At 38.6% G+C, this 16,909-nt stretch overlaps 2 protein-coding genes and 1 long non-coding RNA gene across 3 annotated transcripts in view; 2 read left to right on the top strand and 1 right to left on the bottom strand.

Annotated features, from left to right (window-relative positions):
- Positions 1-16,909, top strand: part of ppm1kb (protein phosphatase, Mg2+/Mn2+ dependent 1Kb) — an 85,035-nt gene that overhangs the window by 3,578 nt on the left and 64,548 nt on the right. The window lies entirely within an intron of this gene.
- LOC311078498 (uncharacterized protein) lies at positions 1,365-8,869 on the bottom strand. Its single transcript, XM_084107318.1, has 4 exons — positions 8,686-8,869; positions 3,999-4,193; positions 3,533-3,629; positions 1,365-2,358 (listed from the first exon to the last, which is right to left on the bottom strand). Exons 2-4 carry the CDS (start codon positions 4,128-4,130, stop codon positions 1,415-1,417), a joined length of 1,173 nt encoding a protein of 390 aa, XP_083963444.1. The 5' UTR covers positions 4,131-4,193; positions 8,686-8,869; the 3' UTR covers positions 1,365-1,414.
- On the top strand, positions 6,176-7,953 carry LOC311077428. Its single transcript, XR_014604887.1, has 3 exons — positions 6,176-6,354; positions 7,262-7,294; positions 7,845-7,953. It is a non-coding gene; the product is annotated as an uncharacterized lncRNA (long non-coding RNA).

Raw genomic sequence — 16,909 nt, 5'->3', positions numbered from 1 at the left:
CATCAACAGATACTGTGCCACTGACGAGGAATTCCGGTTCTACACCCGTTTTCAATCAGAGAAGGTGTTTTGGTCGTTTTGGGAATCGGTTGCCCCCTCAGCATCTAGGCTAGTCTACTGGAGCAGAGCTCAGAGGGCAAGCGATGTCATGGCATTGGAGAAACCAAGCCCGAACCGGAGGCTGGCACTTGTGGATGAACTGTTTCTTTACTGCTGTCGAGTTGCCGTTGGTATGAAGGAGAAGGTGATTGCCGACATATTTGGCATTAGTCTCACTACGGTGAGTAGAATAATAATTACATGGGCCAACTATCTATTCATTGTTTTGGGATCAGTGCCAATCTGGATGACAAGGGAACAGGTGCAAGCAACAATGCCACCAAAGTTTGCACAGTACTGCCCGAACGTGCATGTTATTCTGGACTGCACAGAAATCAGATGTGAGGCACCATCATCACTTACCCTCCAGTCAGAAACATTCTCCTCCTACAAGAACACCAATACTTTCAAAGGTCTAATTGGCATTGCCCCATGTGGTGTTATCACCTTTATCTCAAAGCTTTTCACAGGTTCAATATCAGATCGAGAAATTACACGCCAGTCAGGGATCCTCAGCCTGTTTGAGCCTGGAGATGCGTGCATGGCTGATAAAGGCTTTGTCATTGACCAGATGCTGTCTGATGTTGGAGCAACCCTCATAATCCCCCCCTTCAAAAGAGGCACCAGGTTCAGCAAAGAGGACACAGAAAAAACCCAGAACATAAGCCCGACTAAGAATCCTGGTGGAGAGAGCCATCAGAAGAGTGAAGGAATATCATATCTGGGACACAACCATTCCTTTGACCCTTTCAGGGTCCGTCAATCAGCTATGGGCAACTTGTTGCTTAATGTCCAACTACCAAGGCCCTCTGGATGTGAAGGTTGATGTCCCAGTGTGAAACCCTTAACATAGGCATAAGATGAATGATTCAGATTTGTTTGGTTTACATTTTATTGCATTAAAACATGACATAGCATTTATTATTTTTATATATATATATATATATATATATATATATATATATATATATATATATATATTTTACATATATAGCATGATATATATACACATTTATTATAAAAAAAATGTATGTGAAAATTAATACAATAACGTAACATTTATACACAAAAAAAATCAGACACTCATATTACATTTATATTTACATACATTTAATTTACAATTTAAACAATTTGTTAATGGATTAAGTACACGTGTGTGTGTGTGTGTGTGTGTGTGTGTGTGTGTGTGTGTGTGTGTGTGTGTGTACATGCATATGGTGGTGGTGATGATTAGAGAGTAGGTATGTCCGTTCCATAAATAAAATCAGAAAGAGATCCCATTTGTTTGTGTGTGTGGTGGGGGGGATGTATAAGTTTACTTTAGTTTCAGGTACGTTTCCATATATGTGGCAAAATAAAATAGATCAAGTTTATCTTTCATTTCACTGATCAGCGACTCGTCAAGCCAAATTCGCTCTACTGTGAGGTCACTTTGTGTGGATGTAATGAAATCACACCATTTTAAACCAGTTATGGCTAACTGGCCTTGCACTTGCCAGAAATACTTGTGATTTTTTTTTAGTTTGGCCTGACCACCAATAAACTTCACATGTGTAACCTCTGTTATACTGTTAACATCTGGGCATTTCACTTCAGCTAACCCAAAGGGTGGATTTGCAGTGGGATCATACACTTTGGCATCAGGGCTAACACCGAGGTAAGGCGCATTAGGATTCACAACGAATCCAGAAGGAGTGACACTGACATTGCAAAGGTCACTGTACTGTTGTAAAACTTCTGGCTCAAGGTCAATACCCCTTTTCATGGCAGGTGTTTGCCTTACCCCCTTTATGATCCTGGCTGCCAGAGCCTGACTAGATGACTCCCCTCTAACGCTACAAACTTCGCCGAATCTACTGGAAGTTAGACGGGGCTGTCGGACTTCCTTCCACAAAGGATTCTCCGACTGCCCCCTTGTATTCTCTTCGATGATACTTGCACATTCATGGGTTAGTTCTAAACTCTGTATGTGATAAAACTGATGACAATTGGGGACAAAATGTAGATGCCGTTCTAATGTGTAGCCACTAATTAATGGAAGTTGTGGGAATGAGGGGGCTTCTGGATGCTTAATGATTTCTCGGGGTATTACTGGTGTACACTTAGAAGAAAGAACTGAACCTCGAGGGACTAGTCCAAATTTAGAGTCCACTAAAGTCAGGTCAGAGAGGCCGCATAAGATTTTGCAAATGCCAGGTTGTGGCTGATGGTTGCGTAGTTGGGCTCCAACTGACAACACCGTCGGGTCAGGAAGGGGTCCTAAAAACACAAGTAACAGAAACCATTCATCAGTTAATAACTGCCAATGATTTACAAGTGACAGTGTAGCTAATCTTATATAAAGCACTATCTGCATGTTCTCATTTGAAAATTGCTGATGTTATCGGACTTTCAGCAATAATAATAATGCATAATCGGATTCAGGTTTAATCATAACATAGTACAGACATTATCTTAATTCCATAATGTGCTTAAACAACAATATTACTGGCCATAAACTGAGAAAGTGCGCGTCCTAGACGCGATGCTGAGGATGTTTACATTATATCTTCAACTAGTTGAAATGTTCCTCCTGTAAATATATTCCCTTTCAAATGTGCATTCTGAATAATAAATAAATTTATTTCCAAACTAACCTGACGCAGTCCAGTGCTCGTCTTCTCATTAACAGTATTTTTCTCTTACTGATCATATTTCATACCGGTTGAATTTACATTTTAAACTGAATTTTACCAAATTTTTACTGATAAACATGGTTACAATATGGTTAGCAAAACCATGGCTGATTTTTGGTTACCATGATTTAACAATTAACATGTTTTATTTTTTATTTTATTTGTAGTAAAACCATGGTCTATTATCGTAAGAGCAGTATGAAAATAGATGAATGAATGTCTTAAACTGCCTTAAAGAAATGTAACGATGCTACAAATTGAATTCATCTTAACAGGCTAACAGTGCGAAAAATTGGCATAAATGTGTGAATTACATACAGTGAAATGAAAAATGACACAGAATAATGACACTGAAATATTTAATACAAATAAAAATGTTAATTTTGATCTTATTCATCAGTGCTCATACACACTGCAGCGTCGTGGTCACTATTTAGACGAGCACTGACGTGTGGTGAAATTTTCACGCATGTTTAAGAGCCATGGCTTATGTTAGATTAAAAACGTTCCTTTGAGTTTGAAAAATCCTGTACACAGTAATCATCAAAATATCTATTTTCCTGTCTCTTAAAATTAGCATCCGCAGGATGATTTAAAAATCTGGACATTTTCAGAGGCATTTAATCAACTAGGTGTTAACAACAGCACATTGAAAATACATAACCGGAAGAATCGATACACTGCTTCGACGAGCACTTCCGGTAATCAATTCTGCCGTGATAAAGGTCTTATAGAATAGTAAATAAATTAATACTTACCAGCGTAAGCGCGATACAGAGTAGATTTGACACTACTGCGTCCTAGCGCCTTCGGCTTTCGTACCACGAGTTCATCTGTGGGTTCGGGACGAATCCCCTGTATCAACCCAAAAAGAAATTAAATGCAGTTGCAAGTCTAAGAGAGTATCAGTTTAATTCAGCACACAAGTCATATTGTAGGTGTACATCCTATGCAGGCAACCGCTGCTCTGCAAAATAGAAGGAAACAAATGTATACTGAAATGTGATGTGTGGGTTGTGAGTAATTCTAGAATTTCAAACATCATTATTGAGTATACAGCATGTATGGCTATATCTGAGGGACCCAGACAAACCATGTGAACAATTCATATGGATGAGGTGTAGGATATGGATACACTGTGCAGAAACATCTATACCAGAATCAGTATTCCAACAGTGTGCACTTACAAACTTTAAAGACACAACTTGCATCAGACAAACTTACCTGTGTCCTTGGACGGTGCCATGATTGAATCACACCGGTGCAGGACAGTGGGGTTGGCACAGTTTTCAGCCCTATGGTGCTGTAGTGAGCTGTTTGGAACAGGAGTGCAACCACATGGTTGCATAAAGCCATTCCAGCAGCACACGAGCAGGAGCATCCATTTAACTCCACAGGTCTAACGGCATGCAGCACAATCTAGAAATGGAGAACATATACTTGAGGGAAAGTTTGGATGTTTAGCCTATACAGTAATTAGCATTTATCTGACACTAGGAACATTATTGTGAAACTAGGTTGAACAAAATTAAGGCAACAGCAGAACAAAAAAAAGGTACATCTGCAACAGCAGATATATGGAACAAAAACATACTGAACAAATGCACCTGAACCTTTATAGGTCTGAAACCATGCTCTATTCACTACACATTATAAGTGTGGGGTATTGGTACTGTAGCACTGTCTGGATCCAAACTGTAAATCTGATGAAATCCATCAAGGATCAGAAAGATTAGGCTACTATCCACATGATGTCCTGTTGATAAACAAAAGACTACAGAAAGCCACTAACGCATGTTGACGAGTAAGTTAGGAACTAGAGCATGATTTCGGCCTGAACTTCCTGACAAGCAATGTAACCTGAAGTGTATGTGGCTCTTCATTCTTTCGCATAGAACGGTAGCAGCTCGCCTGCACTACCACTTCCTCACTCACTAAATCTGACACTGCATTAAAAAGGGGGGAATAGTCACACATCATACTGAAAAAGGATTCAATGTTTAACCACATACAACTTAACCTTAGGCTGTGATTCTTAAACTGCCGCAACGGCATTTCGGAACGTTAAAGGCACACTAGGCAGCTTTCCGTTTTTGTCAAACAACGACCCCTAGAGTCGCTGTGGAGTACTTGAATTTAACGTTACTGTCGTAAATAGCACTCGCGCAGAGCTGTCTCGGGACTCACGGCCTGATCCCTTCCGCCCTCTATACCGGTACCTTTCCTAGCTTTGTGTGCAGTGCCATAAAGCAATTTGTTACATCGCGAGACCTGATATCACGCGATACTTCCTGACGCGACCCGCCGGCCCAAAGCTCTATGGCCCAAAGTTGCAAGGATGGTTTTTCCGCTCACAGGCGCTCGGGGGATGCGCGACGACCACCATTCAACCCGAAACAAGTCATATTACTATTCCAATGACTCCGAAGCTGTTCGGTTAAGATAAAAAAGTTACTTAGTGCACCTTTAATGGGGCCAAAGTGATCATCAAAACATCGGGCCATTAATGTTAGCTAGAGCCTTTGGGGCTCCTCAGGCAAAAGTTTAATGACCACTGACACTGACATACTCAAGTGAAAGCAAAAAAAAAAATCTTGATAGCATTAATAATCAGTCACATTGTTCGAATTATTCAAATAGGATACGTTTTTTTTCTGTATTTGAACCTACCCAGCAAGCAATAGCCGTCATTTCAACGTCTCGGTTAAATATAGACCCGATATATCCGGCTATGTGTAACCCACTTTTAGCCCAAATAACATTTAATCTGGATAAATGTATTTTTTTCCAAAATAACTTGTGAGATGTATGATATTCCATCATGTAAGCAAAGTCAACTGTGATTACAAGTTGTTTGGTTTGCTTTATTTTACATGTTATATGTGTAGGCTGTGCGTAGCCACGATTTAGCTCGTATTCAGACCCGGCTATTGTAGCCCCCTTTTAGTCAAAACTGATTAATTGTAGTTTTTTTTGCCAGGCAGTGCATGAAATGGTTGATATTTCATCACGTTCGCATTGGTAATGATATCTACAAGGTTAAATGTGCCATTTCACGACATGGTCGATCTGTAGTCACTATTTAGCTCCGAATTGGACGGGCTATATGCGGTCTGCTTTAGCCCACCTGACGAAATCAAAGCAATCTGGTCTACGTACGAGCGGCTATAGCCATTTTATTTTATTTATTTATTATTTTTTTTTTTTTTTTTATAAAATAAAATTTTTTTTTATTCTTTTTATCCTGTAGCCTCTTGGCCAGGTCATGTTTGTAAATGAGAAGTGGTTCTCAAACAGTTTACCTGGATAAATAAAGGTTAAAAAAAAAAATAATAAAATAAAATAAAAAAAATTTCAAATTAAATCAAATGCAATGGCATTTCTCAACCGCTAGATGGCACAATCGAAACACTACTGAGACATGACTACTGGGACTACTGGCATTGCGCGACTAGATCACTTTAGCCAGATCTCGCGATACACATTTCATCCATTTTCAATTTTATTTTACACGAGGCAGCTGTCGGAGAGCAACGGGCGAGCGACACTCTGAAAACCTTCAAATTTCTACTTCGATCTTGTAAGTATGCGTGTTATTTTTGTTATGTTCATTGTTTAAATTAGTTAGTTGTTATAATGTGTAGAAACCGTGACATTTTAACATTACCATTGCAGAGTACTATTTTTTCCAACAAGTTAACGTTACCTGCACGTGTTATTGCAACTGTGTGCCCTTAATCTAAAATGTATCTAAATTCAAGGTGGTAAGCATGAAACTATGAATATTATCATTACTAATTTTTATTATTATTAAAGATACCAATATATTTTTGTTTTTAGATTAGAGTAAGAAATAATAGTTTTTGATTTAATGCAAATTTTCAAAGTACTTTACATAAAACTTAACAGCAACATAGTGCAACATGAAAATAAATTATAAAATAATATTTTTTTCCTTTCCAATTAATAAAAGGTAGTGGCAAACAGTAAAGTCTTTAAACTTGATTTAAAAGAATTAAAATATGCAGCATACATTCAGTTTTCAGTGAATTTGTTTCAGATATGGTGCATAAAAACTGAATGCTGCTTCTCCATGTTTTGTTTTGACTTATAATTTTGACTTATAAATTTGATATAAAAGTAGCTGGCTACTGTCCCAGATGACCTGAGAGGTCTGCTCTGGATGGTTCATAATGCATCAGAAGATTAGAAATTTACTTTGGCCTTAAAATGTTAATTAATTTAATAACCAGCTGTAGTATTTTGATATGAATTCTTTGACAGACAGATAGCCAGTGTAAAAACCTCAGAACTGGAGTGATGTAATCCACTTTATTTGATTTAAAGACACTGTTTATTGCAAATTATCCAGCAATCAGTCAACAAAGTACAGCAATTGTATATACAGAACACTTGTCACTGACTACCATTAAATGTCTTGTTACCAACGTTCTTCAAAATATATATTTTTTGTGTGTGTTCAACAGAAGAAAGCCATACAGGTTTGGAACCAAGTGAAAGTGAGTAAATGCTTACATGATTTTTTTTTTTAAGTGAACTACCCCTATAAGTGTCTTTTTATGTTCATTAGAGTTATATGAGTAAGTGATAAGTGGAAAGATTAGAAAATTTCTAATCTTCTGATGCATTATGAACCATCCAGAGCAGACCTCTCAGGTCATCTGGGACAGTAGCCAGCTACTTTTATATCAAATTTATAAGTCAAAATTATAAGTCAAAACAAAACATGGAGAAGCAGCATTCAGTTTTTATATATATATATATGTATGTATGTATGTATATGTGTGTGTGTGTGTATATATATAATTAGTGCATCACCATTATGCAGGCAAAATTTTTCAATTATTGATATTAATTTATTAATAATATTGATATAAATTATTGTCTATATTGATCTAAATTATATAGTCTCAATCTATATTCCGTTAACTCTATATTGGCCAGCTCTAGTGTGCATCCTAGCAAAAGTGAATGACTGTAATTAGTTAAAAATGATTGTCAACAATGCTTTTCTTGAGCAACAATTTTTTTCTTTTTCTCATTTGGCAGACGCAGTGATGACCAACTTTCCTTCGGCGACTGAATGGGAAATAAAATATGCAATTTCTGGTCATTTTAAACAAGCACCAGGGAGAGCAGGCGGTGGTGGTTATGGATATAAAGCTAACAATTAATTCTTAAAAATTTTAGTATCTTAAGTTGTTTTACATATTTTCCAATATTTTATTTGTTCATTTTTATGTTTGAATGTTGTCTAAGTTGTTAATATAATTGTTCTAAATAAATCCCTTTATAATCAATTAGTTTGGATGGATTTTCATTTATGAGAACCTGTTATATTTGAGTGAAAAGAATCCTTATGCCTCATTTTGTTGTCTATTACATGTATATGTAGTGTAATTGATGACTAGTCTATTCTTGGGCTATGGTCAGACGTCTATTAGATTTTCACTGACAGCCCAAAATCAGCCTTGTTTTAGCCTAGACCCATATTGGCTGTCTATTAGACGTATATATGTAGTCGTTTAATAGCTGTCTAATTGATGACTGGTCTATTTTTGGGCTATGGTTAGACGTCTATTAGACGTATAAATATAGTCATTCAATAGCTGTCTATTCTTGGGCTATGTTTAGATGTCTATTTGACGTATATATGTAGTCATTCAATAGCTGTCTATTCTTGGGCTATGTTTAGACGTCTATTAGATTTTCACTGACAGCCCAAAATTAGCCTCGTTTTAGCCTAGACGTCTGGGCTGTGTTTTGACGGCTATTAGACGTCTATTAGATGCAAAATTGCTTGCTGGGTATTTAACAAGCTGACTAATAGCTTATTAAACATAACAAGCTAGCGATAACTCGCCAACAGAACAGAATTCAAGCTACTTACTTCTATAATTGAAGACAAAATTTTCGTAGAAGAACTTGTATCCTTTCTCCAACTTGGATGATTTTACCTTTGAGTGTTCATTTACGAGTCGCACCACATCGTCTTGGCCAACTTTTGGGAGATGCGAGAGCGAAGTTGTCCAGCGATTACAGGCAGCCATGTCGAACGCAATAACCGGAAGACGCAGTACACTGCTTCAGCTATTTTTGACGGCTACTTCCGGCATTCTATTGTGATGCGATAAAGGCCTATTCTGATTAATTATTTTGTAATTTTACCTCCACGTCCCCCTGATTGCCTGCAAGCTTCTCCTCCTGTCTATACGGTAATTTCTCTACTGTGTGACAGAGAGTCGCGTGGTTATAACGCAATCATTTGCCTATTTTTACAAAAACTGCTTCTACGGGGCCATAACGTAAGATACAAGGTAATGGAGCCTTTTATACATTTTCGTGTTACTTTAGAAATAAATAATGGACAAATGGAGTCTTTAAACACCCCAGATGTAAAGTTATTCGCTGTCAAAGTGACGCCAAAATGAATGGGAGTCAATGGAATGCTAACAGCAGGTGAGGGTCTGCTAATCAATGGCGGCCCCTGGGGAAGCTTCAGTGTCCGGCTGATGGATTACCCCCTTGGGAAAAACCACCCTTGCAACTTTGGGCCAGCGAGTTGCCGGCCTCAACGTCAGGAAGTATCGCGTGATATCAGGTCTCGCGATGTGACGAATTGCTTTACGGCACTGCACACATACATTTATATGCTAGCCTTCTGTGTATCATACATACCTCAGTGGACATGGCTCCGTGCGTTCGCCGGCTTCTTTGAAAACAAATGCAAATGACCAGAGGGAGAAGATGGGAGGGGGGAGAGTCATCAATGGGTTTTTACGACAGTGTTGTCAAATATCTATTCCGAAGCTGTAGGGGGAGCTCTATAGAGAAACCCGCGAGCAAAAAGCGAAGAAGTGAAGAAATTGCCAAAACTGCATAGTGCCGCTTTAAAACATCACTAACGAGCTGTTTGAAACATAGACTGTAAAAAAATATGGACGTAGTGTCCGTGACGTCACCCGTAGGTTTCTGGAGAGCATTTTTGAAGCCTAAAGTGGGCGGAGCCGTCCGTCGCCATCTTGGCCTTGCGTCACTCATTCTTTTACTGTCTATGGTCACTCCCGGATAACAGAAAATAGGCAAACAGTGCGTGAGTGGAGCTGAGGAGCCTGGCCATAGATATGAGCCTGGCTATCTGAAATCACCTAGCTCGACGTGATCGAGTTAGCTGATGATGTAAAGCCAATTAAAAGTTCCTGTTTTTGCCCTTCGAAATATTATAATAGTTAAAATACATGGCTACAAGTGAGACTGTGTATTACTTCGAGAGTGTTTGTGTGTGACAGCTGTGATTTATGTGCATACATGTCAGTCACTCTTTCATGGTCCGTCAGCGCGGCATCGCTCAAGTTCGTAGAGAGCTTATTCAGTCCATTTTAAATTCTGATTTCGGCCGCCTCTCAAATGGGTTAAACCGTTAAACCATAGATATATTGCCTTTGAAGTGCAAGTAACGTTAAATGCGCTAGAAAATCCGCGTTCATTCATGGATGTGCATTTATTGCATGAACGGAGAAAGCGCCGACGCCTGCATGATTTCATCTGACGGTACATAAAAGCATATAATCCATCTGTTCCGTGAGAGCAGAACGAACGAGCCTTTATTGACGTTTTAAATTTGAAAACCCCAAAAAGCAACGAAATTGTCAGACATCCATTAGTGCCTGTTCACAGAGGAAAACAACTGAAATACAGCGCTGGTTGTTCTCTCAAACGATACTCGACGACAACGACTGAATCCAAAGACGTGGGCTTTGTACCCAAGTATTAAATTGTATGAAATAATCCCGAAAAAAAGCACAAACACTGCAGAGATGGCAAGTTCAGCAGCTAACATTTGCTGAGGTGAAGTGACGGCTAGTAACAGCCAGTGTTGCCAACTATTTTCAAAGGAAAGTAGCTAACGCCTCCCCTAAAAGTCGCTAAATGTCGCTAGATGACGTCATACGTCAATTAGTATATTCATGACGTCATCGCGGCGTACTTGCGTTCTACCTGCCTAATGTTTTTTCTTGTTAAAATCATGCTCACATACTGTGTTTTTATATAACATACTATATATAATATAATATAACATAATATAATATAGCCGAATGTCCAATAAAGCTGTTCTCATTTACTATATTTTTTTGTCAGACAATAGAACCGAGTAGCTGAATGACTATTTTTTTATATGTGTAAAATTATCTGAATTGAGAGTGTTCGGGAACTGAGTGAACTAAAGCATTGTGATAGTGAGTATTACAAGTGATAAGCACAAGTAATAAAATAAAATGGTCAAACTAAATTCTTTAAATATAAAACAAAAGATAAGTGATAAGTCCGTGGAAACAACACTGCTCATTCACGTCTGTTCCGTGCTGCTGCTCCTCTCTCAGCCATTCACTGAACAGGGTAGACGCAGAGAGAGGTGTGTGGCGGCAAGGAGAACGCAAACCTCGCGCTCGCAGGACTGTGCTGGCAACATTTGGAGGTTACTGATGTTTGTTCAAAAAGTAGCTAGATTTGTCGCTAGTCGCTTTTTTGAAAAAATGTCGCTAAAGGGGTCTGAAAAGTCGCTAAAAATAGCGACAAAGGCGCTAAGTTGGCAACACTGGTAACAGCAGACAAACGGCTAGCATTGACATCAGCGGGAATCCACCTGTCACTCAAGTGGCCACACCCTTAAATTTAAATATTAATCAACTAAACGGATGAGTTATAAAAAAATTCACCCCCCTCACAGTTGTTATGAAGGGCAAAATTAGCTGTATAGACCAAAGCCACAGAGAGAACCAGGCTGTAAACATGTTTTTTTCTGCTGTAAAGTTGGTAATTTTAACATGAGGGAGATACAGATTTGACTCACTTCTGCAGCCAGGCCAAGCGGCCAGTTAATGAATTGCAGTTTAACTCACTTCCGTGTTGGTTTCAAGAGAGAGACAGGGAGGTTGCCGCTTGGTTTGAAAGCATTGCTAACATGCTGTTATATAAGCAGAGTGTTGCGTCATGTTTATTTACACTCTTTTCATTTTTAAAGGGTAACTTAACCCCTGGTCAGAGCCTGACTCCACCCACTGGCAATATTTGAAAAATGCTGAAAAAGTGGGCAGACCCCAGCGGAGATAGAGGGGACGAACCAAGGGCAGGCTGAGCGGGGGGCGTGCACCTGAGAACCGCAGTGACGGAGTAATTGACAGCTGCTGTCAGACTCGCTAAAATGGAGAGTGACTGGAGTGACGCAAGTAGCTTTGCAACAGAGCTGTCATTTGAAGTCGAGGACTTTTCTCCCCCACCTTCACCTGAAGTGGAGGAGGGTGAATTGGATGTGGACAAAGGGCCAGAGCCATATCAATTCGAGCCGCTGGCTCAAACTGCGGTCTTAACTCCCGCATCGCGATCGGCATCCGATGATGCTAGCGAAGCAGCCGCGCAAGGGAGAATGGGGGCCAGTGCCTGAGTGGTAAAACATTAGCATTATGGCTAAATTAGGCTAATGCTCATAGCAAATGCTAACGAACTATAAAAAAAATTAAACCCATGCATTTAGGTTAATTTTGGTATGATCTAGTGTTAATAATTAAGCGAAAAACAGAGATTTCAAGTCTCCCTCTACAATTACAAATTATTCTGTCTCAACAGGTGCACATGTGGGCACTGCAGCTCACTGTCCCTGGTAGAGAATGTTTGTTGTAGGGAGATACCCAAGGTATAGCTATGAAATATGAGAAGACCAGAGTGTTAAGTCCAGTTAATTAATTTAATAAGTACTATACACAAAACCAGGGTTCATACAGATAAGGTAAATAGGTAAACAAATTAAACAAAAAGGTACAAAACAAAGTGCAGCAGATGCAATGACTGGAAACTTTAACCATTGAAAGGTTACTATGACAAAGATATCACATTCAAACAGATTTTCCACCTCATGAATATGATTGACCTGAAGAATGAAATCTGTATCATATACTTGGATATTTATGAACAAATATCACACTCATAGCCATGCAAAATGGCTCTAAAGCTTCAGCCTATCTGATAAAGATATAATTTTGTGTGAAAAGATTGCTTTATCAATAAAATTAAACACTAATTTCACATATATTGTCTTTCAATAATTTAAGTTCCATTTCATAAATCATAAATTTCAAGTCAAATTCAAGTACTTCAAGCATTTTAAGCACCTTATACGGACCCTGAAAAAACACACAACCTCCACATACCAAATATTAAATAAATCATCCTAACAAAGTAGTAATAATAAAAGTATTAAAAGTGTGACCAGATTGGTGAAGTGGGCTGGGAGCACTAAACCCCTATGTGTTATAAGCTGTATATGGCACTTACGTCCAGTTATATGGTGAGATGGAAGAGACAGTTATAAACAGGTTAGTTCCAGGAAGAAAGGCTACATTTTATATAAATAAATATAAAAAATAAATGTATATAAAAATAAATAAATAAATAATTTATTAAATTTTTTTACCCTCCACTTCAACATACATGTGCACCACCTCTCTTTCAGCGCTTATAGACACCTTGCATATCGCAATGTCGTTAGGTGGTGTTGGGGGTACCTTGGCCAACACGTTCGGGTGGTCATACCTTCATGTGCTGTGACACAGATCACGGAAGAGTTTCCTGAAGAAGGACCATACAGAGGTTTCCTTCCCCCACTGCATTTTTGAATATTTGTTTTATAATATAAAAATAAAATAAAAATGAATTATAAAGAAGCATTTTTAACTGGAGTTACACACTACACAATTTAAAAAGAATCAGCTACAAAACTCAAAATGAATATGTACCAACCTATTTCTGCCCTCTTTAGTCTAAATTTGAATCAGTAGCACTTACACACTGGACTACCACCAGAAAAAAAGTAGCTCTTTACCCTGTGTTTGATTGAAGCTGTCTATTGAACTTATTGGTAACTACAGTGTTGAAAAGCAAGAGCCAGTGTTAAACAGGCTGATTCCATAAAGAAGAGAATTTGCTTGGTGGGGGATACCAAGAGCAACCTGTACAAGTGATCATAACTTCATGCGCTGTTTAGAGATTAGAGATTATCACAGACCTCATGTGTTTTTAAAGAACCTTGACCTGTGTCTGCTCACTGCCTCCTCCTTGTCGGGCCGAATAAACTGTAAACAGTTAATAAATAAAACAGTTTATTAAACTGAATAAACTGAGCACACAGTTTTTCTGGTACAGCCATTTGTCCAGAGAAGTCCAGGTATGGCTGAGGGTCTTCCACCACATGGTGGAACAGCAGCTCCATTAATTTGTCAATGTAGCCTTCAGAAAGAGAAATATTATAATATATATTACATTTTTCCTGAGATAACTCAGACAAGTATAAGTTACCTGTGGTAGGATTGCTCTTCAGAGCTCTCACGTGTCCTTTTTTTGCTCCCTCATAAACTTCTGTACCCCTGTGTGACGGTCAGTCACCAAAGACTGGACCACAACACCTCTTTCCTCAAGAAGAGACAGGCTTCTTTCAAATCCCTCCTTCTCCATCCGTTGGCTGTTTCCAACTTCATTGCTCTGCAAACACAAACAAATACTTTAGATCAATGCACAGTATATAGTAATTCACGTAACAAAATGTTTTCATTGTGTAGTAGTTTACCTGGACTAGTTGGATGTCTATGACCCTATTGGCTTTGAGGTCCATCATGGTGTGGCTACCATAATTTGCTGAATGTCCTACAATTGTGTTATTTGCACTTTAGTCAACAAAGCCTGACAGCAGTCAATAACGTTTCATAGGAATCAGGTTAAATCGACTGAAGCGACAGACCTGGGGCCTCATGTACAAAGACTTGCGTTGAATTCATACTAAAACATTGCGTACGGACAAAGCTGTAAATGTGCGTACTCACAAAAAAAACAAGATGTATGATGTATCTCTGCGTACGAAGGATCCCACGCATATTCTCTTTGTACATCCCAGTTAGGGACTGTTCGTTTTTTTATTTAAGGGGCCACCGGAGGAGTTTTGAGATCTGTTGTCAAAAAAGACATGACCCTCCCTTCGCCAGCAATACATTTTTCTATGACCCTCCAAAATGATTGTGAAAAAAGGCATGACCCTCCCCGATAATTTATTGATTAGCCTACTAATAGAAGATCTACTAAAAGATGTTCAGATAGCCATTGTTTTGTTTTTTGTTTTTTTTTAAACCATAAACTCTTGCTTTCTCATCTTACTAGGGCTGTAACGATAGACAGAACCTACGATTCGGTTCGTATCACGATTTTTGATTTTAGATTTGAAAAAAATCATGTTTTCGGTGCTGATGCGGTGTGACTCGTTCAACATGTGGGTGGTGCTGCACCGCTGCCAACAAAGCATCTAAAAGCTGTCACAAAGAACCGGCAAAAGTAATGATTATTAATATGTCAAATATAGCAAGGAGACATTTTAATTGTTTATTAATAAACAAGTGTTTTCTGTGTCGACTGCAAATATGAAGTTGACGATGCGTCGCAATCTTCTCAGAACGCGCCAGAGAGAAATGCACATTTCATAAAGCAGTCTGTTTTCCTTCGTTTTGAATTGTTCTGTTTAAAAGTAGACATTTCAAGCTTTCTATATATTTCTCAGGTCTGTGAGGCAAGTAGCATACCTTACGCTGAGTTTCGGTTCATTTATGAGACAAGAGTCCAGTTCACTCGCCCGCGCCTCCGTGTCATGATTATCTATTTTCTACTATATTTCCTTCTTATTTATTAAATCCAGATGAAACATTGATTAAAATTAAGGTACAGTTAATAAAAAAACGAAATTCACTTTAAAGAAAGGCTTTGTGCTTTCTGTTTGAGGTCTCTGTGAAATTTTTAAAGTCGCTTTCAGAGCAGTCATGTCCGTAATGGAGAACTGTCACGCCCCTAACATTTTTTTATTTTATTTTTCACATAAATGCGAACACGAAAAATAAAATAAAAATAATATTTTATGTTCTGTGGAGGCCGATCTTTATTCATCCGGTGGGTATATATCTTTTGGTTTGCACAGTGTAATTTATAGAATTACTAAAAAATATTTTGCCACCTAAAAGTTAAAGATTTTTTTGTGTCACGTCACATGTGTATTTCCCTCATATTAAAGTCCGCGTGAACCGGAAGTTGCAAACGACTTTTCTCCAGTGTTGTGACGTATTTCCAAGTGAAAAGGAATATTGAATATTGGTATTAAATGCATTTTCTGAGAATTTATATTTCAAGGTTTGACTGCAAATGTCACGTCCATAACACTGGAATCGCCCAATTTTAACGAATTTATCCTCAACTAGTTTTTGTGGTGTAGCAGGTCTACGCATGGGCGTCGGAAGAAAAAAAAAAGTGGGTGGGTCCTCCCCCAGAAAAATGTTACTGGAGTAAATACCATTTCATGTATTCTGGTGCCTTTTAATTAAAACAAGTAAACTAAACTCCACTTCACGTCGGCCGGTTCTTTGCCTCCACGTCGTGCATTAAATGCACCTAGCTATCCGTGGATTATCCTGCTAATACCATGGTCATTTGCCAGCAATGACAACTTAAAGCTGTTATTGATGTTTGCGACGCAATATTTGACTGAAGGGTACAACGGGCGGTTACTTTCGTCAGTTGCGGCTCGTTGAGAAATATAATGTAGCGATTCAGCGGAAATGGAGTTTAGGGAATTCCTCAAGTGGAATGGATTTGACTGACGGCGAACAGACAAATGCGAAATAGAGAAATTTGAAATAGAGACGGCAAAAGTAAGTGGGTCCAATATCATTGGTCTTAAAAAGTGGGTGGGTCTTGTCCCACCCATATACAATGGTTCCGACGCCCATGGGTCTACGTATTTTATTATGTTAACTTAAATAATACTAATAGTAATTTAAAGATGTGGTAGCCCTACATCTTACACATCGTGGAAACAAAATAAGAATGGAAACTAAAATATGGTAGCCTAGTATCGCGCTACAGCACACATTCTATCAGCTGCAGATCTGGCGCCTCAGTCCTAATACTGTAAAACTCGACGTAAATTCACATCACATGTTAATGCAGCGGTAGAGTTACACTCACAGGACACTGTGCACTTATTCGCAATCACAAAAGTTCATTATTTGCTCGTGCTTTAAAGCTTTGCC

This window comes from Abramis brama (assembly GCF_963993115.1).
Source record: "Abramis brama genome assembly, chromosome: 2".
In the NCBI taxonomy this organism is placed as follows: domain Eukaryota; kingdom Metazoa; phylum Chordata; class Actinopteri; order Cypriniformes; family Leuciscidae; genus Abramis; species Abramis brama.
Note: the sequence above shows the minus strand (reverse complement) of the source record. Positions and strands in the feature narration are given on the sequence as shown.